The 25,899-nt window shown below is 42.1% G+C and overlaps 1 protein-coding gene across 1 annotated transcript in view; it reads right to left on the reverse strand.

The window, feature by feature from the left end:
• camk1da (calcium/calmodulin-dependent protein kinase 1Da) overlaps positions 1-23,959 on the reverse strand; it is a 57,437-nt gene extending 33,478 nt beyond the window's left edge. The window contains exon 1 of the mRNA XM_084345489.1: positions 23,637-23,959. Within this exon, the coding sequence (XP_084201615.1) occupies positions 23,637-23,734 (98 nt within the window). The 5' untranslated portion in view covers positions 23,735-23,959. The remainder of the gene's footprint in view (positions 1-23,636) is intronic.
• Between the last annotated feature and the right edge of the window lie 1,940 nt (positions 23,960-25,899).

The following is a 25,899-nucleotide window of genomic DNA, read 5'->3' on the forward strand; positions in this document are numbered from 1 at the left end:
TCTACACAACCGACTGTACTTGATCTCCGCCCTAATCTGTACTAAACCCCGCTCCCCCCTAATCCCAATAATCCTAACGCAACAAACACATTATGTCTGATAAAATAAAACAGAATCAGTATCGTATCAATGTGAGTTCACTTTGATGATCATTCAAAATGTCTGCTTCCTCTGTCACTATGAAATGATTACACCGCTACACTGGTGTAATTATTGTAAACAGTCAACAACAAACATTCCCGCTACATTAGAGACAACTGGTTAGCCTCAACTCTCTCTCACACCACTGGTATTGGTAATTATGACACACAGTGGTTCTTAGATTTTCACAGCTGCAGCTCTTATTAATCTTCACAGGTGGGCAGATTGCAGCTGCACTTGCTATTGTGCATTTTTAAATCCAGGATTTTAATTGGAGGTGTAAAATAATTCAGTGGTAATACATTATGAAACAGAGGAACAACTGACATTTTTATAATCACATTGGAAATGACAATAGGTAATGGTAAAGAGGAGGCTTGTGTTGACGAACCAACAGAGAATTGTTATCTAACAGCACTTTCCCTCAGCTCTATGGAGTATTTAAGCATCTTTTGGCTCATTGTTTTGGCTTTGCGGGACGCAACTTTTTTTACATTTGGTTTATATTTTGGTTGGATGGCATATGACTGATATACCCTTTCTGCCACTACAGCCGGAATAACCTCAGCTGTTCCCATACAACCACTCAGATGTAACACTGGGTATATACAGAAAAACATAAAATCAAGTCAGTCTCTATGGTAGGTATTGTTTTTTTCTACTTCAGGGATGCACTTCTGGGAGGGATGATTGCTTAACTAAACATTACCACCATCATGCTAACCCTAACCCTTTGAAGAGCGAAATCAGTATTCGAATGCTCTGGCTGCACCAAAAGAAGGCAAAAGACTGATACAGTAGAGCTCCTCCATTGCGTTTTATTAGTCCCAAAACTAGCACACATAAAAATCAGGCGCGTGCACGTCATACGAGGGAACAGAACAGAACTCGCGAGGGAGCAGTTTTGCTCTGCATGCACAATTGTTTTCTCACAAGCACAGGGTTGTGACAGGCAAGATTGACCCTCCCCACGCGCTGGCAGCTGCTCAATGCTCACTGGTCCAGAAGGTGGCTGATGACTCCCCTCCTATCTTTGTCTCCAATTTGACTCATGATTTCAACTAGAAGAGCACCCAGTGGAGCGCATACCACCGCCAAGGCCCAACAGTCCCCTTTTGTAGGCACTCATAGACACCAGCCACCTAAATTACCCTGACTCAAGATCCATGTATCATTCCCTGGAAAATTAACGATTATGTTGAAAACTCCTCGATGCACACTTAAAGTTAATAGGGTCTATTCTGGGTCAAGACCCATCCTTCCTTCATGTATTTTAGAAATCCATTTTGGGGTTTTTGTGTAATCCCGCTGACAAACCAACCAACCAACAAACTGTTAAGTTAAAGAAAACAAAAATTATATGCAAGACAGTCCTACAAACTTTAATGAATTTCATGATGTGCAAGCAGGGTTCAAACTTAACTTTTTTGCTCACTGGCCAACTGGCTAGTGAGCTTTAAAAATCTACTGGCCAGAAAGATTTTTTACTGGCCAAAAATTATGTATAGCTGTTTTGTATATTTTTCAATGTGTTTAACTGTTATAATACACTCATAAGCATTTTTAACACATATTATAGCAATATTAGCATATTATTGTGTGGAATAAGGGAATGAGTCAAATTTGCCTTTTTTTCCCTTAAAGGTTTATTTATAAAACATACTTTTTTGCTGAAAAGTATTAACATTTAATGTATTAACTTGCATTCTTAAAGGTAAGGGGGTGCTTACCATTAACAAATAATTACATTATAGTATGAGTGCATATAGATGGACATAATTTTCAGAAGGCCAAATATTTACATTTTTGGGGATACTGAATTTTAGGTCTTCATTGAATGTTAGCCATAATTATTACTATTAAAATAAACTGAATAAATAAAGACATGGGATGTTTCATTCGGTGAATTAGTGACATAGGCCTTAATAAACTCTCCCATGACATTCTAATGCACCTGTAGGCCTACATCAGAAACAATAGGAGTGATAGGTGCAGTAGGATATGCAATAATTAACTACTGCATACATCTTGACAGCTCTACTTTACACTGTTGATTTGTATAATCCCAACAGACATGTCCAGTGATTTTCAGCTTTCTGTGTTTACATGTGTCTGTTTTGATGATACAAGTCAGCTCCTGAAATGTGTGTTTCTCTTCTATAAAACACATTCTACATCGCGGAGGCGACGTCTTTCCACTGAGGGCTTCCTTCACCTTTGAAACGGGGGAAACACCTGCCTGACACAGCAACGTAGGGAACCGTGCACGTCCGCGGCGCACAGCTCCACGGACATGCACGGGGGGAAAAACGGCGTCGCCGTCGCACCGAATGCACGCGGCTACGCGCCGCTTTGGGTTGTGAGCGCGCATGTCGCGCGTCTACATTGGAAGCTAATAGGTAGGCTATTATCAGTATAATCAGAGGCAACAAGCAAATCCTTGCTTTACAGCATGTTGTGAGCTTGAAGATCTGCGCGACATCGGCGCACAACCCGAGCGTCACAGCCGGGGCGGGAGGAACATCAAAGTAGTTGGACCATAGACGGACCCTATTTTTTTTTCACTCGCCAGAGTGGCCGGTTAGCCGGCTTCCTTTACTCGCCAAAGGTTCAAAGTTAGTCGCCACTGGCGACTGGCGACCGCTAATTTTGAACCCTGTGTGCAAGTAAAACCTGCTTTGGCTCTCATCATGACACTGACATGTTAACACAGTGCTCACCACCACCATCATCAAAACAGCAAATGAGAGAATAGATGGTGTTCATCCCTCCAGAAGAAATGTTGATGTACCAACAACCAACACTGATGTGACTGTCAACAAAATGTGGATGTTGGATCACTAAGTAGCAAGTACGATGCTGCAACTAAGAGCAACAAATATGATTTACTACAACAGGAAAGAAATGTGTAATTTTCATATATACACACTCCCACATCCATACACACACTCTGTTCATTCATGCTGAATATCATGTGTGAATAGTGGCAAGAAGTGAACGAAAAATGAATTGTGCTGAAGTAAGGGAAAAGGTCAGGAGATGGAGAGGGGAAGAGAGTGTGTGTATGCGTGTGTGTATGTGTGTGTGTGTGTGTGTTTGTGTGTGAGCGTTGTGAATTGAGGCAAAATGGACCTAATAAATAAGCTACTCGCAGGTTCAGAAGCATACACACACCACCAGCACTACCAGAAAACCCAGCATGGTCCACTTCACATTTTGTCAACCCTAAATGTATTTGCTTGCCACACACACACACACACACACACACACACACACAGACCATCACACACACCGACGCACACACACTTAAGGACCTGTGGGGTTCATTTGATTAGAGGAAAGGGGCTTGTATAACATCTGGCAGCTGAGTTCACAAAACGGGCTGTGTGTGTGTGTGTGTGTGTGTGTGTGTCTGTGTGTGCGTCGGGGGTTGACTAGCTGGCAGTCCCCGCTTGCTGTTACCCGCGGCAACAATGATTGCATTTCCTCCTGTATGAACCTGTGTAATTGTGTCAGTCGAGCTCCACTGCCTCTGTCAGTCTGTCGAAAGGAGGAGATGTATTGGCAGGAACAGCGTGTGCATGTGTGTGTTCACCATCGCACATACCGAACCGCGAAACACACACACACACTTTCTCACACACACATACACGCACAAACGTGCGCACACACGCACACATACGCGGTGAAAGACAGAGATAGAAAGTAGAAAGGGAGAGACTAGAATAGGCTGACAAGGTGACAGTGACACATTTAACATGGAGCCTGACAGCAACCATCAGTGATTCTCAATGTCAAGCTGAAAATACATTCAGCCTGGAAAGTTGTAAAGTCATCACATTCTTTTGTGTTTTACTGAAAATCCACCTGGAACCACTGTGAAACTGACAAAAAGAGACCATGTTTCTGTTAAATGACCTGGCACTGTTGGAGTGCACTGGTGGAAAACATCTTAAATGTTTCAGCAATCTTGCACCTGCAGTGGTGCCACTAGGTTTTGGTGTCAACCCCTCTTAGTCAAAGGGCAAGAGCTTCTTTTAGAGGGCCACCATGAAACAATCATACACAGAGAAATCCATTACAGAAGAGGCTAAGAGGGCATGGCAGGAAAACACAAGTTGGGATGTGATTGGAACAACTCAAACTGGAAACCTAGGGTAGTATTCCACCTGCTACTAGGTTTGGGCCGATATAGATACTCTTGTAAATCGCAATATTTGACGTCGTATGCAATATTTTTCACAATATCGAATATCAAACAGCTGTTATGGCATCTCCTGGCTTTGAAAAGAAAATTCACCCAGAGCTGTCATAGCAGCGCGGATTGATATTTTGAAGTTACTTTGGGTTAACTGGCCCGTTGAAGCGGCATGCATGCAGTGCTTTAACATACAGACATGGAGAAGAATGCCAGCGTCCCAATTTGGCAATATTTTGGGTTAAAAGCGGGAGAAAATGCAGAGCCAAGGGATTTGAATGAGGCTGGAAGAACGGTAAGAAGTGGTTAGTCCATCACCCAGCAAGTTGGCGAATGAGCTACCATAATATCATCTATCACAATATTTGGGCAAGAAAATATCAGGCTGATTTATTGACAAGTGTAAATTTCCATCTGATATATAAAAGTAGCCTAATAATGCAGAGAAAAATGGCTCAACTTTTGTTGAATTAGCATGATTTCACACCTGTATTAACCAACTGACATACACATGGTCATTAAGTAAGAGTAGATGATGGCCACACGTATCCTCGACAACACCAGTCCATTAATGCTCTCCTGTTGGCTCACAAAGTGCTCTGGTACAGAGCAGTTGACTTAAATTGAAGCTGTGAAATGGCATTAATGGCGCACAGTAATTGTATTAATTCATTAAGTGCAAAATGTTAACACGCCTCTCACGAGATTAAGCTTAACCAGAGACACCCTCCCATCTTTCCAAAGGTTTCCATCCCTGCTCTTTTCATTGTGACACACACACACACACACACACACACACACACACACAGAAAGGGATATTGTCAGCTCGGTAGGTCTGCTCCTGCCCGATCAATAATTAGAGGTTTAATCAAAGCAGAAGTGGTTGACTCTGAATGGATACACACACACACACACACACACACAGCAGAAGGCCTGATAATGACAGAGCATGGACAAGGACAATTATCCAGCACCGAACTATCGTCATCGCAGAGCGGACCATGCACACACATTAACACACACACCGTTATTTTCATGTGCTTTGAATACAAAGTAATCTGCTTGGATTGCGTGTCACTGTCTCGATGCCCAATGAAAAGATAGGCCGGATAGGCCTCCCCCCGCACGGGGAGATAGTTGATGGGATGTAAATGAGAAAAAGATACAAGGGAAATGGAAAGAAGGAACGAAACAATAGCAGTGAAATGATTGGAGGGTTTGTGTGCGTCAGATTAAGAGGAGAGAGCAACACTGACAAAGACAAAGAGAGAGAGACAGAGAGATGAAATGTAGATGTCAGGTAGGCGGTGTCGTTTGGTAGAAAAAGACCTCCTGCTTCAGTTTTGGGCACAAGCCATTTGGCTCTCAGACAGAAACATTTCATCTGAAGCATCTTCCATTACCCAGCAGGCTGAGTGTTGGAGCCGCATTCAGCCCACTGAACCAGGACCCAACCATTTATTTGACACTGAAAGCTGACTTTTCGAGACAAACAGGGTTTTATGGTCACATTTTTTTTTTTTTTACTTTACAACAATGACCTTTTGTGACTCCCTTTCAGTTGAAGATTCCGTCCTTTATCTCAAGAAGCTCACATTTCTATGAAACTCACATTTTCAGTAATCTCAGTATTGCTTTTTTTTTGGCATGTGCAGAGTTGCTAGCTATGAACCTAAGAATGCAAAAGTGTGGAGAAGTCTCTTCGTACAGCGGCAGGAAGGTGCACCAACAGGAAGGTGGGGATTCACTGACGGCAAGTTGCCATAACAAAATTAACAAAGGATAATAGCCCACTAATATTACAAGGTGGAAATACTGTATAAATGTGAATGAAGCGATGCACAAGATACTGAATATTTTCATCCCTTATTCATCTTGGGTTTGAATATTTCAATCATCAGAAGCATGTTAGATTCAATTAATCACTAGAAGAAGATGGAGCAGAACATTCATGGTGTGTGAAACTGATTCACAGTGTGCCAAAGAAGGATTTAAGAGACTGAAAGGAAGGAATGCACGATTCAACCTTTTCTCCCCTGACGATACCATGTCTCTGCCAATACTGAGCACTGAATCAAAACAAAAATCGATCGAACATCTTTTACGATAAAAACTGAAGCAAAACGGGCAAAAACACTCTGGAAATGAACAAACGACTACAATAACAGTTCCATGATCATACATGTTTTAAACAAACTCTCTCTGCACCGAGTTATTAACACCATAGCTGTGCTCACTTACAGTTTTAAAGTGGTACCCTATCTGTTAAAACCACTTACATGGTTGTCTTGCTACTCCTGTTTGTTGTCCCGCTGGATTTCTAGTAATGTTGCCATGTTCCAAGCAATTAGTCTGCAATTATTTTGGTAAACACAATATCATCAGAATTTTTTGCATGGCCAGCACTACAAAAACTAAAACCCAAGTTGTAAAAAAGTGTTGAACAGTCACACAATGTAACTTAACTGGTCAGTTTTTCGGTTTCATCTTCTCACGGCCTCTCAAAAATGATCTCAAGACCTGTTGTAGCTTTCTGACCCACAGGTGGAAAACTGCTGATTTGAATCACTATGGCAACGGGAGGCAAGGCGTGATGGGTAAGGATTTTATTACTGCTGCTGTGAAAACGCAATGGAGCGGAAAACTGTTGTCACACACAGAGGCGCAAGTACACACAGTTTTCAGCCAAACCTCATAGTCTTAAGTCCATATTAAAAAAAACAAAACACACACACTTGAGGTGACATTACGGAAAGAGCGCTCAGAGCCTCCTTCCTCGTATGTCTTCCTATCTCTTTTTATTGCGAGTGTGTGCGTGCACGTGCACTATATGCCTTTGTTGCAGGGTGCGTAGGCTTAAATAGCACCGTTGCCACGGCAGCAATTAAGTGCCAATTATAGTCTATATTCTCACTGTGGCTCCGACAGAGGAAGATGAAGATGAGAGAGAGAGAGAGAGAGAGAGAGCACTGACAGTAAAATGCCTGAACAGTCTTCAATGCAATTAAGACAAAACAGCCACATCAACCAGAATTTGGACTAAAAGCTCAAGACATTGTAATCCAACCCATTGTCCATATGGGTGCGATATAATGGGCTCCACTCCACCAGCAATTCCACAACAGATGGCACATGCATGCAGAGCTCTGTAGGACAAAATTAAACATTAACAGAGAAACATGAACCAATGCATGCAGGGCGAGATCACGTGAGGACACTATCTGATACCACTGTCAATAAGAATTCAAAAGAGATGAATCAATGACAAAGACCTCATACCCAAGAACTGAGGTACAGATAACAATTCAAGACTGTATTTCAGTGGAAACCAGATAGAGGTTCAAAGAAAAAACCTGATGTTTATCTGGACACTGGATGTTTCCAATTTGCAGACAAAATAAACTGTAAACACTTATCAGATAGAGGGGTTGCACTTTTCCACAGAAAAGATGCTGATGCTGGGTCAGGCACAAAAACACTTCTGAAGCAGAGCCATGCTAGGGACTCTACGAGGCTCTATTTAGTCAGTGAATTGCTTTGAGCTCTAATGTCAGCAAAGCAAAATGCTTACAAACTAATGATGAGCATGGTAGCACAAGTCATGTGCTACCATGCTCATCATTAGTCTGTATAATGTTTGCCATGTTCAACATGGCTGATGGGAATGGCCTTAAATATGGCCTTAAATAATGTATTAAGCTGAAATTATACCTTCCCGTGATGTAAATTTCATTACCCGCCTTAACCTCAACACATCGACTGTGTGGACTTGCATAGCCACTACAGGGACTGTAGACAACTAGGAAATACATCTCTACATATGACTGAACAAACTAAATAAACAAACTTTCTTTGTTTTCATGACTGAATAAACTGTTTAAACAAACTGATCTTAAAGGAAAGCACAATTTCATACTGTTTTACTTTGTTTATATGTGGCAGACCCTGCCACCTTTCTAGCTTCCAACAGTGTTCTGGGGACCTTATTATCCTCTGAGAACAGCTTGTTTATTCACTAATGGAAAAATAAAGTTTCTGAGTTTGTATTATTACATCATTAATATTGTAAATATTAGAATTCTGAGTTTCTTCTCCAAAACTACAATGTGCCCTTTTAAGTAGTTTAAAGAGAAGTACTATGAATATGTGCTGTCTGCAGCTGTTTGTGCATGCCTCCGTTTGGGAATTTAATCCATGTTTAAACACACAGTATGTAATTTCATACTCTCAATCAAAACATGACATGAGATAAGATGCAAGTTGTGTGGGATCCACCACTGCTGGTGAAAATCTACCTACATGACTCAGGAAGAAATGTTCGTGGGTTTATTCATGTTAATTTAGTCACGCTCACCGACAAATGTCCTCACTCTCTGACTCCTGAGAGAGTCCAGTTAGAGCAACAGGCAACCAAATGAAACGCAATGTTACTTTGCTTACCATTAGGGATTTCTCTGGGATAGAAGTACACAAGTCAACAGAATATACTGTACAACAAACGTCTAGTCGTTTTTTTTATTTTAGTGCAGGAATGTTACATATTATGTCTTTAAGGCAGGAGGCACCAGCGTATCTATTTTTTCACAGTTAGTGTTCTGTTACTGCTTAACATTATCTTATCTTATTTAAATGATCTTTACCCTCTCTGGCAGCGTCTGTGTTTTGTCTTTCCGCTGATGTTCAGTATTTCTTATTTGGAAACGCTTTAGACGTAACGGATTTGGTTCATTTACTTGCTTATCCTAATTAATCTGAGCTACCCTGGCAAAATTGTTTGTCTAAGGTTGATACCACAAAGCCTGGTGGAATGAATTTCCCTGAGACGAGAGAAACAGTATTTGAGTGAGATGTGTGCGTGTGTGTGCTTGTGTGTGTGTAATTCAGTGGAAAAAGGGAGCGACTACACAGGAAAGAAAGATGATGCTTCTTGTCCCCTTTGTGTGTTCACATCAAACAGACATGGACACATGCACGCACAGTCACACACTAAACGCAGCCTATGAGGTATGGATTTGCCATGGCAACAGCCCTGACCACTACTGGGATGTCCCTTCTGTTTACATTAATCCCCATGGAAACAGCTTCAGCCCGTTTGCAAGGACGTGCGAGGACTCTGGGCAATCCAATGTTGTGTGTGAGAGCCAGAGACTGCATGTGTTTGCTTTATGCTCATGGTCACGCATGCTTTTGAACACGTGTGTGTATGACTGCGTATGATCAATCTGAAAGTCAAAATTTGGGAGTGGACATTTGTAAGTGTAGACAGGTTAGCGTAGATGCTGCTATAGCATCAGTTGTAGCTTGACTGAGAAGAAAGATATTTGGTCATTATAAAAACAGGACAGAATAGTACTGAAGAAAAGACGTTTTGCTCTTCTCTTGACTGGCTCCAGCAAGACTTTGATTCACCAACAGGCTCTGCTGGTAGCGCTCCCCTGCTGTTGGCTGAAGTTAGCCCATGATGGACAGTGGTGGACAGATGGTTCGTCCAATAATCTGCCAAGCGTCTTTTAAAAGTGCCTGCCCTTTTTCAAACGAAACCATGTGGCTTGTCAGGTAAGGTTTAAAGATTAACTTAACCACAAATATATAACAGTTCACTATCACTGGTGCTCTGGTTATGGTCCCTAAAAATCTAAAGTTGACTGAAGCTGGGGGAATTAGCTAGAAGAGGTGCTCATAAGGGGATGCTCAATGTCTTGACTCACTCTGGACTGAACCAGACAGAAAACCGCTCTCTTTTTTGGCTGTTTCATGTTGTAATGTCACAAATGTGCAATGTTATGTTTTCACATTTTTGTAGATAAGCAGAAACATTTACTCCTGCACAGCTATAGTTGTTATGCTGGCAGAAGGAGTATAGGTGGGAGGCGTCACAGTGTGAAGGGTAGGATCGATTAATATTGGGTTTTGTGAGAAGATTGTAAACAGAACGTGACTTTGTGTTTTCCTTGGCTGATACTTGGTGTATTCACACACATTTTCATTTCTTTATGCAAATCTGATGATTAACAATGGCCTGAAATCAACAATAAAAACAGCACACCGTTACTTCAATACACCGCTACGCCTAAGAGGCTGTTTTGTTGACAGTGCAGTAACTGACTCTGCATTTTGTCTCCTGTGACCTTGGAGATACCCCTCACTGCTCACACACACACACACACACACGATGGATGTTGTACAACAGCATCAGCTAAGTCTAAAAGGTACAAGGCTGACTGCAGTGACAGCAACACAAGCACACAGTCAGCTAACAAGAACCATGCTGAGAGAGGCATACAGAGGGACACAGAGAGAGAAGTGGGGGGTAGCAGGAAATGGTAGAAAGACAGACAGAGTGAAATATAATTTCCTCACTCTTTTTTTCTTTTTTGAAAGGCTGGAGATAGAAAGTCACTACCAAACATGTTGAAGGCCATGTTGGAGGTCCTTCTCTCTTATATCTGGTGTAGAGGGAGTGATGAGAACAGTAAAATGGATTTGTCAGCAGAAGGAAGATAAGACTCTTTCATGACATCCAGACATGAGGAGAGGTCACACGTATGGAACTACTGTAAATTCGTTACAGTTCACCATTGATTTAGGGTTTTATTATTAAATTCAGCAAATACATTACAGTTACTAATCTGCTACTCCAATATTTGGTAATGTAGTCATGCACGGCCATATTTATTTATGAGTTAACACTTCATATTTACTGGGCCTATATTGTACTTGAGATGCCACAGATGTACTGCCACTCTATTACCTGTTGGGTTGCTGGGGGATTTTGTCACCATGTATCACATGCTGTGGGTAAACATCACTGTATTTGCCTAAGATGGAGACCTTTCATCATATTTTCATTTCCTTTAAGAGAGAGGAGTCTGGTTCAGAGGCAACATATCAACTACCTCGGGCTCCTCTGTTGGCTGTTGTAGAAAGAGAAACAAAGCAAAGATCCCTTAAATGTGCTTCTCAAAGACTTGTGACAAAGCTACATACATAATGGATGTAGACTTTTTTACTATTCAATAATAAACTGCATTGTCCAAAATTACATTGGTGCACTGGAACAGTAAACTTTATTTATGCATCGGACGGGCTCTAACTGTAATGAGATGATCAATATTATTCAGTTCACTTCAGTTCAGTTAGTCCTTGAGTGGGATCCTTGGCTGAAAGGAGTGATATCACCTTAAAAAACCTTCACAGACTGTTCAGTGAGAACATGATAGAGAGTGTTACTGAAGGGCTCTCCAGCTTCACCATAACAAGCTGTAGATGAAGCTCTTTGTCTCCAGTCTGGTTGTTAGGCATGGAAATTAGTAATTAACAAGCAGATCTCGCTCCATGCTGGAGACCTACATATTAGCTTTACAGATGTATGATATAACTGCCTCTATTGTACTGGTTGTATCAGTGTAAACAGACCTATTACAAATATTCAAAGATGATGGAGTTGTGCAGTGACTGAAGGACTAACACACAGATACACACACATGCACGAACTTGCTTTTCCCTCTAATGAAACTATGCAATCACTTCCACTGCAGCTCTCTTTCAGACATACAAACCTAACCACATATACCACCGTCACACCCAGGGTTAGGGTGACACACAAGAGAACAGGTGTTAACACAACTATGGCTCAGCATAACAGTTATTCAGTCAGCTTTATCTTGGCTCCGTTCAATAGATTACAAATTCATTTAATCACTGCTAACGTCAGAAAAGCGCAGTTAAAGATACACAAACATACCAAATGAGGTGTGTAAACAGTAGCGGAAGGTTGCTCAGGGCGCGGCTGGCCTTGAGACTAGGGAGAATGACAGGTACCCATAAACAGCCGAGCAAGCCTGCTTATTATGAACACCTGTGGGTGAGAGTGTCAGCCACATGACTTATATGTGAATATTAGCATCGACGTGAAGCTGTGTCATGTGACCAAAAATATGAATGATGCAAATGCCATGAGTCAGTTCAGCCAGTTTCTCCCAATTGATTAGTCGGTGAAAAAATGCAGTGTGGAGCGTTTCATCAAAATCTACCCAGCAGTGTCTGACTTATTCAGGACATTTACATGCAATAAAGAAAACAGGTTAGGCTTTTCAGTCAAATGGATGGTTTTTGTACTGAAAAAGATTATATGCCCGAACTGTTTGATGGGGTCTTGTGGTCACGGCACCCGGCCTAGAAATAGTCCGGCACATGAAGGCGCAATAAGTTGTTTTTACACTGGTTTTCAGTGCGACTTAAACAAACAAGATGTAACATGTTTATTGGTGAGTTTTAAAGATGTTGATGTAAACTGAAGGGAACCTTTGGAGAGAGACGTGCTAGATGTTCCTGCCCGTTTTCAGTCTTTATGCTAAGCTAAGCTAACCGTCTCCTGGCTGTAGCTTCATTTCTAGCATACAGAATTTTTTTGTGTGTATGTTTCTCAGAGGACTGAGACTTCTAGATGTTGCTTTGTGTAAAGCGAGAGGATCCATCAGTACCTTTAATCATATGTCCATTCATCTGAACATGATTTTACTTGTGTTGCCTATGTTGATAAGGACAGCTGAGAGTCAGACAGGAAACATGGGACAGAGAGGGAAATGACATGTGATAAAAGGTTTTCCCCCGGAATAGAGCCAGAGATCTGATCTGGACTATGAGCCCTGATGCGTATTTACTCCTGAATGTGAGACACAGTATAACCTCTCATATCAGGGTAATCCAGAGAGCATCATCTGAAACACTGCATGTGAGGTACAGATGGTTTTCCCAACTACAGACAAAATGCGAATGACTCACTGTTATGTCACAATGATGTCATGGCATCAGTGTACAAATTAAATGATGAAATGCACATCTGCTATGTGTGTGTGTGGAGCTCAGGTGGCTTTCAGACAAATGAGTGAAAGCTAGACAGTACTGATACATAACAGGGCTGCTCTGAGTAGACGGATGACGCATGCGTCATTTTCTCTCACATGCACATCAACGCACACAGCTGGGTGTGACCAAACGGTAATGCAGTTTTTGCATACAAATGATTTCACTAACTGAAATGCGACCTCTTGTTCTCTCTCTCTCTCTCTCTCTCTTCCTTAAGCTTGTTACAGTTGAGTCGGAGACATTTTAAAACTTTGGGACTTCAACACTTGTGTTTGTCTTTGTGTGTGTGTGTGATGGTGTGTGTGTAGCATTGTATTCTGCTCAAGGACGACTTGAGTGTAACTGGGCCAAGCTGCACCAGATAAACAGCCACACACACATACACACACTGATCTAAGTACAGTAGTGGGACTCAGTGAAAGTAGGTCTGCTATAATACAGCAAAAGCCTCCAAGGTGCAGATGAGTGTGTGTGTGTGTGTGTGTGTGTGCCACTCTTGTGAAGTGTAATGCCTAGCACAGAGCAGACAGTGTGTGTCATTTTACAGCATTGTTGTGAGTAAATTCTGGTATGTTTTAAGCAAAAAATGGGTTAGCATAGATATGCTATGCTCCTGTCTGTGTGTGTGTGTGTGTGTGTGTGTGTGTGTGTGTGTGTGTGTGTGTATGTGGGATTCTCTGACATTTTCAGATACTTTGTGTGTCATTGGGTTAAGTTTTTTTGACTTAGCTCATGCATGTGTGTTTATACATGTGTCTGCCTCTCTCCCTCTTTCTTTGAGTGTGTGTACGTGTGTGTATGTGTGTATTTGCGTGTGTGCAGTCTGCCCTAAATTACCTGTCCAGAAGACAGAGTGCGTGCTGGCCAGCAGTGGAGCTGCTGTGGCGCTGCTTCCATTAACGGCAGCGATCATTCACAATCTGATGGGCAACAGCTAGCTGTTACCACGGCAACCTGCTGCGTGCCTGCCAAATAATATTTGGGTGCATGTTGTCACACTATAACTAAATCTGCAATTTGACTGCTATAGGAAAAAGTCCCAGAGAGGTTACTGTGGGGATCATGATGTTAAATGAAGACAAGAAGCAGGTGAGTTATTAGCAAATGAAACATAAAGTAGAAACAATTTGATAAAAATAACCACTGAAATAAAGCTGTCTCATCCATCTCTCACAATCAACTACATTACACAGATCTCACGTCAAGGCGGGACAATTTAAACTTGTTTTGCTGAGGCCATGAATGCCAACGAGCTGCCAACTAACTGCTAACTAAAATACATGTTAATCAAGTTGAATGCAACCATTTCTCTTACTACTTTTACATTTTGTGGAAAGCTTTGATATCACTTAGCACACAGAGCAGGTTGAGGGGAAATAGGCTCACTGAACAAGATAATTCTGATATTTCAACACAACAACAAAACACAGATGGCCTGAATTTAGCTATTTCCATCTCAATTTGTGCAACAGGATGCTTTCCACACAGACAAGAGAAAAAAATACCGCTGAATGGCTGGACTTCTGGTAATATTGTGGAATAAAACTGATCATTTTGTTTCAGGTTTGGCACTGATTTTGTTTGTTCTAGGACAGAGAGACAAAGTGATTCAGGAGCAAGTATCGTATACATATCAACTCTACAGCTACATAGTGATTATCTACAGAACACCCAGAGATGATGCACTTGTATCTCAGAAAACACAGTCACACACAAACAAACATGTACCTACATGCCTGTTTTCTGATCACAAGCCTGCAGTCTGAATCAATCTACCAGGGAACCTTCATATTCACCACAGTGAAGAAAATCAAACTGATATAAGGTTCCCTGGAAACATTACTGAGTTCTGCTGAAAGATTGCATTATGGTGATATCCCACATTTTCATTCACCGATACATCACCGGACTGCGTTGAATTTATCTCTTTTTGCAAAGTTTCCTCGTCTCGCTCTGAAAATCAATCTCAGCCGTGCAGCCTGTTCTCTCGCTTGCTGCCATCTCAACAGGAGACGAGCAGAAAGAAAGAAAGAGAGGAAAGCTCAGATCTTAATGTTCCTGAAACGGACAAAGCCTAACAGAGAGAGAGAGAGATGGAGACAGACCCAGACTGAGACGGTCTGGCTGATGATTCATCCCGGATTCTGAACAGTCTGTACTGGGCAGTCGTTCCTCAGGTGAGCCTAACACTGCCACCATTAAATCAATATTACTGTGCCAGTACTTGGAGGGAACTCTTAAAGCACATACCAGGAGAAATGCTGCGTTTCTCAACCAAGGGGTCACAGACGAGGTTCTATAAAACCTGGCAACCCTTTCTGACATACTTTCATAACACTCAAACAACATAATATGGTACAAACTCTTTTTCATCCCTTTACATGAAGACCAACTCCTGACTAAATATGAATGGCATTCCTTTCTACATATACCTCTTACTTTTGCATTCATAATGATGTGCTGTACACCAGTTTTAAACCTCCTAGAATGGGACGGGCGGGATGGTGGGGCTGGGGAGGAGAGTGTTGTTTTGCTGTATTACCGTTATATTATCATTGCCACTGCCAACATATGACGTCTCGCTGACATACACTCAATGTATGCTGCAAGGCAATGACTCCTACCCAATTCTGGGAATATTTGCTTCTTGTTCTTTGTTTATATGCAAAATCTTAATAAAAAGATTGTGAAATCAAATTAAAGCACATACCAGGAAGAGCAGAGCAGAAGCTCCCTGAGTTTCTGGTGACGGCAGATGGTGGAAGGAAAGGAAGGGCTGATTGAAAAATCAATTCCAACACATTCATCCTTTAGCGGGTGGAACAGGACACCCCTAGCACGCCCCGAGGCCGTCCCCTTAGGCTTATATATGCTTCTACTCCCCACCCTCATTGCTTTTCATTAAAATTCCTCTTTTCGACTGTGTTATCTCTTCTTCCTCCTCCTTCTCCTCTGCTCTGGTATTTTGTTATATTTTGCGCTGCCACTGTCAGAAGCAGTGGAGCCTCAAGGGAAATATGCTAAGCTGCTGTCTGACTTGCCTCTCTGTTCAGGTAGAAGCTGTGCTCTGCACAAAAACCTGACAACTGCTAACTGTAAGGCTTTCTCTCAAATAAATATTAAAATTACAATGTGAAACACTTTCATATAAATAAATGTCTTCCCCCTTTCTGTGCGCCTTGTTTAACTTAGCTTTGTCTATGTGTGTCTTTGGGTACTTTTTATATGGTGAACAGGATTAAGAAGTGACTGTACATCAGTGTGTTTAACTGATGAAATGAATAACAGGAAATCTGAGAATGTATTAAGCATCGACCCGAAACCCAGATGTGTTACATTGCTTCACACTTAAGCTAATCACTGTTATGGTTTGCCGACTGAGTGGCGCTGTATTTATTGGTTCTAACAGGATATACAGGTAACGTAGGGAAGCTTGAAGTAAAACTACAAGCATCGTAATTCCAACACACAACGCAGTCTGAAAGCATTTCCCTGAGGGTAACCACAACACACGCTGGCAGATTTAATCTTGATTTATTCGGGAAACAGGGTCTGCTCTATTTCAGCGGCATTCTGCTTCACAGACACATTTCACATCTGACCACCGGCATTAATGCTCAGAGGAGAGGATACTTTCTCCTAAACCTCCAGGTTCACGCAGCTGGTTCAACAAGCTCGTCTCTCACTATTTTTATTTCATATTTTTTTGCCCAAATATACAAATCTGTTTTCAAAGAATGTGTGGTTAATCAGGACTACAGCTGGGATTTAAGAAATACTGAGGAGTGTAATTTCCAACAGCATAACACAACTCAACAAAGGCATCATAAGCCAACAAAAATGATTATAAAACATCCATTTTTATGTATTAATTCAACTGTTTTTTTATCATTACACTAAGGTTATTATACATGATGGTCTAAATACAGTTTCTAAGCATTGTCCATACTCGCAGGAAGGTACCAAATCTCTTCACTTCCCAGAAACAATAAAGAGGACATGACCTCAGGGGGAATCCTCAGATTTCCTGGCAATTGTATTTCTCAAAAGCAAATAATGAAAAAACTTAACAAGATTTTAAAGAAGGATTAACAACATATTAAAGGTCCTGAAAATATCATTTCTACTTCAGATTCTCACTATGAGTAACTGACTGCTGCATGAACACACAATTGCCTACCAAGGTTGCTGTTCACATCAAAGATTTCGGTTGTGTTCATGCACCAATCAAGATTTGACAACATCTGAATAAGAATCTGATGACAGTTGCATTAAACTCATAGTAAATGATACCCCAGGACCCCAGGAACACATACATCTTACTCTTTTTCTTGTCTGATTCAAACATGTTAGATGACCAAAGCACTTACTCATACACACTGTGGCTTCTCTCTGCTGAGAGCAGAGAGCTGTAACAAATGTATTTAAGCCCAAATGACCACATAATGTCTTCTGTTGACTTCTAATGATGTTTTCAGAGGCCAATATCCTGCGGGGAAACGGTAAACATCAGTGATCACACAACTCTGCTGACCCCCAGCAGCCTGTCGTCCTTGATCACCAAAATATGGTCAGCCTCCCAAACGCTAACTTCATCATAACAAGCAAAATTTGTCTCCCAGCAGGCTGTGGCCCTGATTTCCCCCTCAAACAGCAGATGTTGTTGTTGAGACCCTTTAGGATTGCACAACAGGCCTGAAACCAAATCCTCCACTCAAGAGCATTACCATCAAGTGTCCTGTTTCCTCAGCTGCCCCACAGCACCTGCATTCATATTGTGTCCCTGATAACTCTATGTACCTCATTTATGTCTGCAGACCACACAGAGACGTCATGTCTTTTGTAGGTGTGTGTGTGTGCTTGGTTTAATATCCCCATGTTCATCTGTTCATCTTGAAATGTCATTCAATAGATCATGAGGAAACAGCAGTAAGACTTGCTTCCATGACTGATAAAAACTGAGTCATAGCGGGATATCAGGGCACGTTGCCCCTGACAAAAATGGCAAGTGTGAAGTGTTTTTGATGCGTAATGCCAAGCTTCAGAAAAATCTGACTTTCTTATGTAAAGCAAATGATGCAGCATGAAGTAAATGCTACTGTAATAAAGTGAGAAAGTGAAAGGTTACAAGACAAAAAGTGGTTTAAATGTCAACTTTTTGGCAGTGCACGTCTTCAAAAAGGCCTTACACTCAGAGAATGACTTTCTTCTGGCACAGATAGTGACACTTCACTCCGTCATTTGCATTTAATGTCTGAATGACTGTTGAACACGTGGCTGTGTTTACTTACATGAACAGCAACACACAAGCATGCATGCAGCTGTCGGATGATGGAGCCATGTGTGTCACAACAGCACACAGACAACAGGCCTTCAGCACGGGGCCATTATAAGCTGGATGTGGTCGCAGAGAAGCTTAAAATAGCGCGCTGATCCGATAATGGACTAAAGTTTATGATCATTAATACTCAGGTCTGGACACGTGTCAATCTGTGTAGAGAGATGGATGGTGCGCTCCCCCTCCACATACACACACACACACACACACACACACACACACACACTCACATAATTTCACATTAAATGCATTTGGTGATGAGGAGAGTCCTGACAGCTGGCAAATGCAAGCGTTTTATTTGCTATGTGTACAAAGGCAAAAAAAGAGACTTTACCCCTCTGCTGCTTTTAAATGTCCTGCTCAGTGTGTGTGTTTGTGTGTGTGTGTGTGTGTGTGTGTGTGTGTGTGTGTGTGTGTGTGTGTGTGCCTGTGGTGTGTGTGGGCGGTTTGTGTGACATGACTGTAGCTCAAATTTTAGTAGCGCTGAGATGCCAAACAGAGATGAGCATATTCAGTGTCAATCTGTGCTGAAACCCTCAGCCCCTCTAAAACTAGAAGACAGACAAAAGTAACAACGTCAGCACTGATGTCAATAACAATGGCATCACTAACAGAGTCATCAATAACAACAACAAAACCATTAAGGATCATTCAGGCTTTTTTTGGGCTGTAATTCATATTGGTATTGTGGACAGTATTTAAAGAAGAGGAAACAAAAGTTAAATGACACAATTATGGGTGTGTTCACTTTCAGTTTCACCTCTACATAAACTGGTTTAGATAATAAAGCTAAAATGGTCGCTTATCTGATCATCTGATATCTCCACATCAGACTTTGTTTTGACTATTTTGCCATGTACGTCACAGTTTGATGAGTTCATCACGATGCATAGCTCCAAAATTAGAGTGCATTTGCAGGTTTTTTAAATGTGGGTAAACCTGCTAAACGTTCGACTTTCACATTGCTAGGAGACAATTCTGCCTTTCTGTTTCATTTCCCTTCTCCGGAAAAACAGGGAACAATAGAAAGCAGTAGATCATATACTTCATCAGACTACATCCAGATGATGTTAAACCTTGTTTTAAAAGGTCTTTATCAATAAAATTCTGATTAAGACACATCGTTTATTCCGAAGCTGATAACAGAAGTTGCTCAGGAGTGAGACATCTTGCTTCTTTGTACACTGTCTATATACTATTTTGTGTGCCTTTTTGTTTCTTATCTTTTTGTCATGGAATCAAAAGATGTATTGAGTATGTAATGAGTTTGCTGAGTCATGACAACTGAGCAAGTGGCCCCTGAGTTAAGATCATTTTGTCAAAAGGGTCCATTGTATTAAATCATAATTTTCCAACAACAAAAACACGAATACCGTTATCAATACATTTATCTACATCTGCCATAACAAAGTCAACAGCAGCATCCTACAACAAGGCTAACCTCAACCAACATGAACATCACATCAGCAGTATGCCAACATCATCAGCAAAAACATCACGGGAACAAACAACGCAGATCATTTCAGGTGCATCAGCATAATGGCTGATGACATTACCAAAGCCATCAACAACAATAACTGGTTCATTACGGCAACAACAAACAACAACACAGTTCGGCAGGCTGAGGGAAGGACTCGACAGAAGACAAACTGGCAGAAAAAGTGAAGAGGAAGGAACAGATGGACAGATGAACAGAGGATAAGCCTGCCGACATACTGTGAGTATTCACATTTCACTCCAGCGTGGTCAAGTCTGTGTGCGTGAACAAATTTAGAAACACACACACACGTGCATCTAACAGTACTAGACATCTAGGCACACACACTGTTAGTAACGAGGGCCAGCAGTCCGCCGATGAAGTTGTCACACAGAAAACAATCCTCTTTTGTTCTATTTATGAGATGTTATTTATAACGGCAATAAAAGAATAGAAACTTCAACTCTGCATCGTGTCCTCGTCTGTGCTGTGCAAAAAAGGGAGAGCTTGTTGGAGATGAACACAGAGGCATACAGTGAGATGTATGACAGAGCTGCAGACATAAAGAGGAAGATATAGAGAGACATAAAGAGAGGGGGGGGGGGGGGGGCTCTGCAGTCCCAGAAACAGTGGAGAGAACAGTGCCAGCAGCAGGGAAGTAGAGCATCAATTAAGGGCAGAGTGCCCTAGATGGCACAGTGACATTCCCACAATGCATCGCCATCACGGCCACCACTTTACTTTGTGTCTCTATCTCACTCACACACACACACACTTGAATCTTACTGCAGAGCCACTTGGAAAGACGCTCCAGTGTGTCCATTTAGTCCCTGACCTCTAGCCTCAACTCGCAGTCTAAAAACATTAGGCTAATCCAAACTTTGGCAAACGCTGTGCTGAGTGGCAGTGAGCTGCAATGGGCTCACAATGACAAAAGTACACTTTGGAGCTGGAGCGATGAGGTGATTGATCGATTAGATGACCGAAGAAAATTCACTGCCATCTTTTTTGAAAATTGATTAATTGATTCAGTCATTTTTTAAAGCAAAAACGAAGAGTCTTTGGGGTTTTGGACTGTTGGTTGGACAAAGAAACAATTTAGAGGGATCACTTTGGGATCAGGGGAATTGTGATGAGCAGTTTATCACCTTTTCTGAAATGTTATAGAAATATCATAAAATATTTGTTAGTTGCAGCCCTAGTTTGCACCCATACTGGTTCTGCCGTCTTCCTCTTCTTCATCTTTTTTGTCTGTCTTTTGCGCTTGTTCTCACTGTGATCCCTCCTGCTGGGAGATGCGTCCCACCTGACACGCACACACATGCACACACACAAAGAACACACACGCCTGTTGGTATTGAATTATTGAACAGTGAGCAACAGGGACGCACACAGAATACACACCAGGGGAGGGTAATAAGACACCAATGAGAGCCTCATGTACATGCCTGCATTCAAACACACACACACACACACACACTTTCCAGCATAAGCTAATACTGGCAACATTAATCCAGCATTAGGGGAGAAAAAATAGTATGTCACACACTAAGAAAGGGCCACAACGGAAAAGGTGTGTAACACACAAGCACAATAACACACGTGAGCCAGTGTATGTCAGGTTGACCCAGTACAAGGAGACAAAATATGATGGGTCAGTGTCACATCTGTGACATCACATCCTGTCAGTGCAGATGCAGCTCAGAAACGCTGACGCAGAAACATTCATCACTGCAGTAACACTCACATCAATCTTAAGCTTTGGTGTTCCCACGTGTGCTCCTGCACCTGAAAGCAACACCACTGCTGGTGAAACTGACTTCTTCACCCTGCTGGCAACAACACATTTTTGTTTGGTTCCAGGCTGCTGCTTTCATCCCTGTTCTGTTCACTGATAAAAAAGAACACTCATCTGTTTCTGACTGAGTCACTGCTACATCTCTCCTCTTCCTCTTCTTCCTCTTCTCCTTCACCCTGCAAATCGCTTTCCCCGTCTCCCACACGATCGCCCCTTCCTCTTTTCTGCTGATGCGTCAGGTTCAAAGATCCGTCAGCAGCTCTGGTTAATGTGTGCCTACAACATGGCCGACGCGGATCATTGAGTCCTGTACCCTTCTGTATCCTAAGTGTGTGTGTGTGTGTGTGTTTCACATCCGGTCCATTTTGAGTTGTGTTTGGAGGAACAAACCCCGAGCTACTGTAGTTCGTCGTCCATCCTCATCAGTCATTACACAACATGACTGAACTTCCTACTCAGAGGGAAGTTTTCCTTATCCCTGCTCAGTTAATCCCAATCTGCATCCGCCCCGTGTGTCCCCCTCCAGGCTGCCGTCCAAATACACGCGGCTCATTCTTCACAGCAGGGGGGGAAACCAGAGGGGGGCTGACAGGGACTGACTGTGAGAGATTCAGGGGGGCGTCGACTTGTATTCTGCTGCAGTTTGAATGAGGAGATTGAAGATGGAACAAGAAAGAAGAAGAGGAAGAGAAGACATTTCCTAACATGGATCTGGAGATTAAAATCTCCTTTATGACCTGTGGGAAAGAGAAAGTAAAAATGCAGCTAGTGTGTAACAGTGACACCGTTACTGCTGCAGGGAGGCTGAAATTCCTGTGGTCTGTTAGAGCCTCGCTGTCATCAACAAAAGAAAATCCCCTCAAGGAATATTAAAGAATGTGCCAAAACAGATGAAGCACTGAATCATTATAAGCTCATAATCATATAGGCTCAAAACAGTCATCCCAAGTCATTGTACGAGTCCCTTTATAAACACCACATGGAGCGGAAGAGACTACATGAAAACCACAGTGACACTAGAGGAGACAGGAGAAATCAAAAGAAATGCTCAGAGGGTCAATATGAACCTGATATAAATTAATTATGGGATACTGAAAATAACATGAATACAACTGCATGGAGTTTGTTGACAAGCTGATGTCATTTTGTATAAATATAAAAAAGGAATTTCATAGTTCATAATTTAATGAGAGGATTGAAGCCACAACAAGGATTAGTGTTGTGTAAAGAGCTCTAATGGAAGTTCATTTAAGAACATTACAAAACAGCTACACCTGATGTAATGATACCATAATGCAGAGGGTGGACTTAGCCAAAGTTACCAGATGGTACGTGGAAATTAGCTCAACTAATTCTGAAAAACATTGATTACTATAATATTAATATTAACAATAACAATAATCATCATCGTCATTCGATTTAAAACTGAAAAATACATATCCACATATTGTGTCGCACCTGAACACATCGTGTTGCGTTTGAGTGTGTGAAAACAAAGCTAAGACGAACGGCTAAAAGTACGTTTATCAGTTGACAGCTAATATGGATAAATGATGAAATAGCTAAGTAACACTAATGGATACATGGAGGAAAAAGCTAAAAGTAATGGATAAATAGCTCAAATAGTTACTTCAAAGTAATGTTTCAGAGTTTCAGTCTCTGTTAATACAATTCAAAGACTAATATTGCGAATTAAGTGTGTAAAGGAGTAAAGTGTCAGTACGGAGCCCCACATGTACACTGAACCCCACCGGACTGTTACTGTAACATCACAGAGGTATCTGAGGTGAAGTTAGGTGAAGCTCCGTGTACTCACGTGCCGAGGACTTCTTTAAAATCAAAAATCTTCTTGATGTCGTCGACTTGTTTCTTCCACGTCTCTCCTCTGCCGGTGTCTCCGTTCTCCCGAGCCATGGCGCTGCTTTACCGGCCCAAGTCCGACCGACACTGGGCTGCGGGAGGAGGAAGGATGCGGAGTGGGGGAGAAGAAAAAGAAAATAAAAAAGGGAGTATTTTTCTGTAAAAAAAAAACAAAGAAAAAAAGAAAAATGAGGCTGAGCTGGGAGTGAGAGGTTTGGAGAGTCCCGGTGGTGTGCGCTCCGCTGCTGCAGGACCATGCGAGTCCTCCTGCAGGTTACCGTGTCCCTGCCGCCTCCCTCCTCCTCTTCTTCTCTCGCTCCCGCCTCCCCCTCCTCCCCTCCGGCCGTCTGGACAGCAGCTGTCAACGCCACGCGGAGATAAGAGCGCTTCTCGTCGGGGCTTTCACAATAAGAGCATGTTGATTCGCATAATGAAGCAATGGGAGGAAATTAGATATTACTTATAGGCCCTATTGGTCGTCATGGTGTGGCATTAACAATTAAGTATATACTACTACTATTACCAGTACTATAAAATCCCTTTCATCATCATCATCATCATCGTCATCGTCATCACTATTATCATACACAGAATGCACAGAACTTTATATACATTTTCAACTTAATAAAAACACAAAATAAAACAGGAAGAACAGTCAAATCGATGTGAGAAACCTGAAAGTAGGCTCAATTATTATGTAAGGTGTATAAAGTGTATATTAGTTTTTGTTTTTGTTTTTGGATATAACAAGTAAAATAACAAACAGGAACACTGTTAAAAAATGTAAAAATGAAAAATAAAATCAGAACAGAATCAAGATCTGTGACATTAGTTTGTAATAGTTTACAGATTTGTTTTAAGTAGGCTGTTTGTAATGGCTCTAATTGTTTAGTGGTTTATGATTTTGAGAGAGAGATCTGTCATTGTGATAACAGACAAGTCAAACTTGACTCTAATCCAAAAACTTCTATTTGTATTGTTTAATCTAACAGTATCACATACAGGGTATCTACTATTATCAAATTCAAACATTTGTAAACCACGTTGTAATTTCTGTTGTGCCTTTATTTTGAAGGCAAAACCCCCCATTTCCTGTATTACGCATGTTACGTATGTGTGACTTGACCGCGGACCTGCTGCCACCTGCAATTGTCTAAACGCCCTTAATTGCTGCGCTGTCGGTCCATTTTCTGGGTTTCCACTCCTCCACTTACAATTTAATGCGTTAAAATGTTCTTCTCCTCTTGTTGACTCCCTGACTGTGCTGTCTACTTACCCTTAAACCGAGCCTTATTGTGGCAGTGCATGTTGTTATGGCAATAAATGGAGCTGGCGGGATGCTGCTCATGCGTCCTGTCCGACACCAGAGAGAGGGGTGTGTGTGTGTGTGTGTGTGTGTGTAGTTCTGGTCAGGACGTGGCAGCAGTAAATTCGCAATGCGCCAACTTGCTGACAACAACCATCATGCTCCCGTCACTATTTGGGATCCCCAAAGGCGTCGGCAAGGCTCAGCACAGCCGGCCGGGGATCAGCAGCGACCCCGGGTACAGCTGCACGCATACCGGGGTTCAACCGGGCCGCATAACACCTGGATTACTAAGTTTCAGTTTGCAGAGGAGCCCTGATCCAATGGACTCTGACAGCTGCAGGGGCTGAGGTCATCCCAGGCCGGGGCACAGACACACACACACACACCAGTCAGGACTTCTGGCCCTGTTACTTGTGTCTGTGTAATGCTGTAGGGAGACACAGGAGGGAGGGAGGGAGAGGGAGAGGACAATGTGTAGCAGCCTCAGCTGCTCATGAGTATTCCGGCTGCAAACTACTGCAGCTCTTCCTCAGCAGCAGCCGAGGAAAACTCCTCTCCCTCCTCCCCCTCCCCTCTCATCCCTGCCTCCTTCCTCCCCCTCATCCACATCCTTTGCTCTGAGTCAGCAGATCTGACCTCCTCCCTGATGATAGATGATTACCCAGCTGCAAAGGGAGGAGAAGGAGGAAGGAGAGGGGGGTATCAGAGAGATGGCTAAAAAGAGGCATGAAGGTCGAGGGGGATGAAGGCGCAGACTCCCTGTATGCAGCTTTAACACTGCCATAATTTCCAGTCGACCTGTTTGCACATATGCAGAAATGATCTCATTGGCTGGGTTTATAAAGGGAGCCAGAGAACCAATGAAGAACCGCATGATGGGTTTTTTGCTGTTTTTCCAGAGGACATTTTG

The sequence above is a fragment of the Pagrus pagrus genome (assembly GCF_965226575.1).
Source record: "Pagrus pagrus genome assembly, chromosome: 23".
Lineage (NCBI taxonomy): Eukaryota > Metazoa > Chordata > Actinopteri > Spariformes > Sparidae > Pagrus > Pagrus pagrus.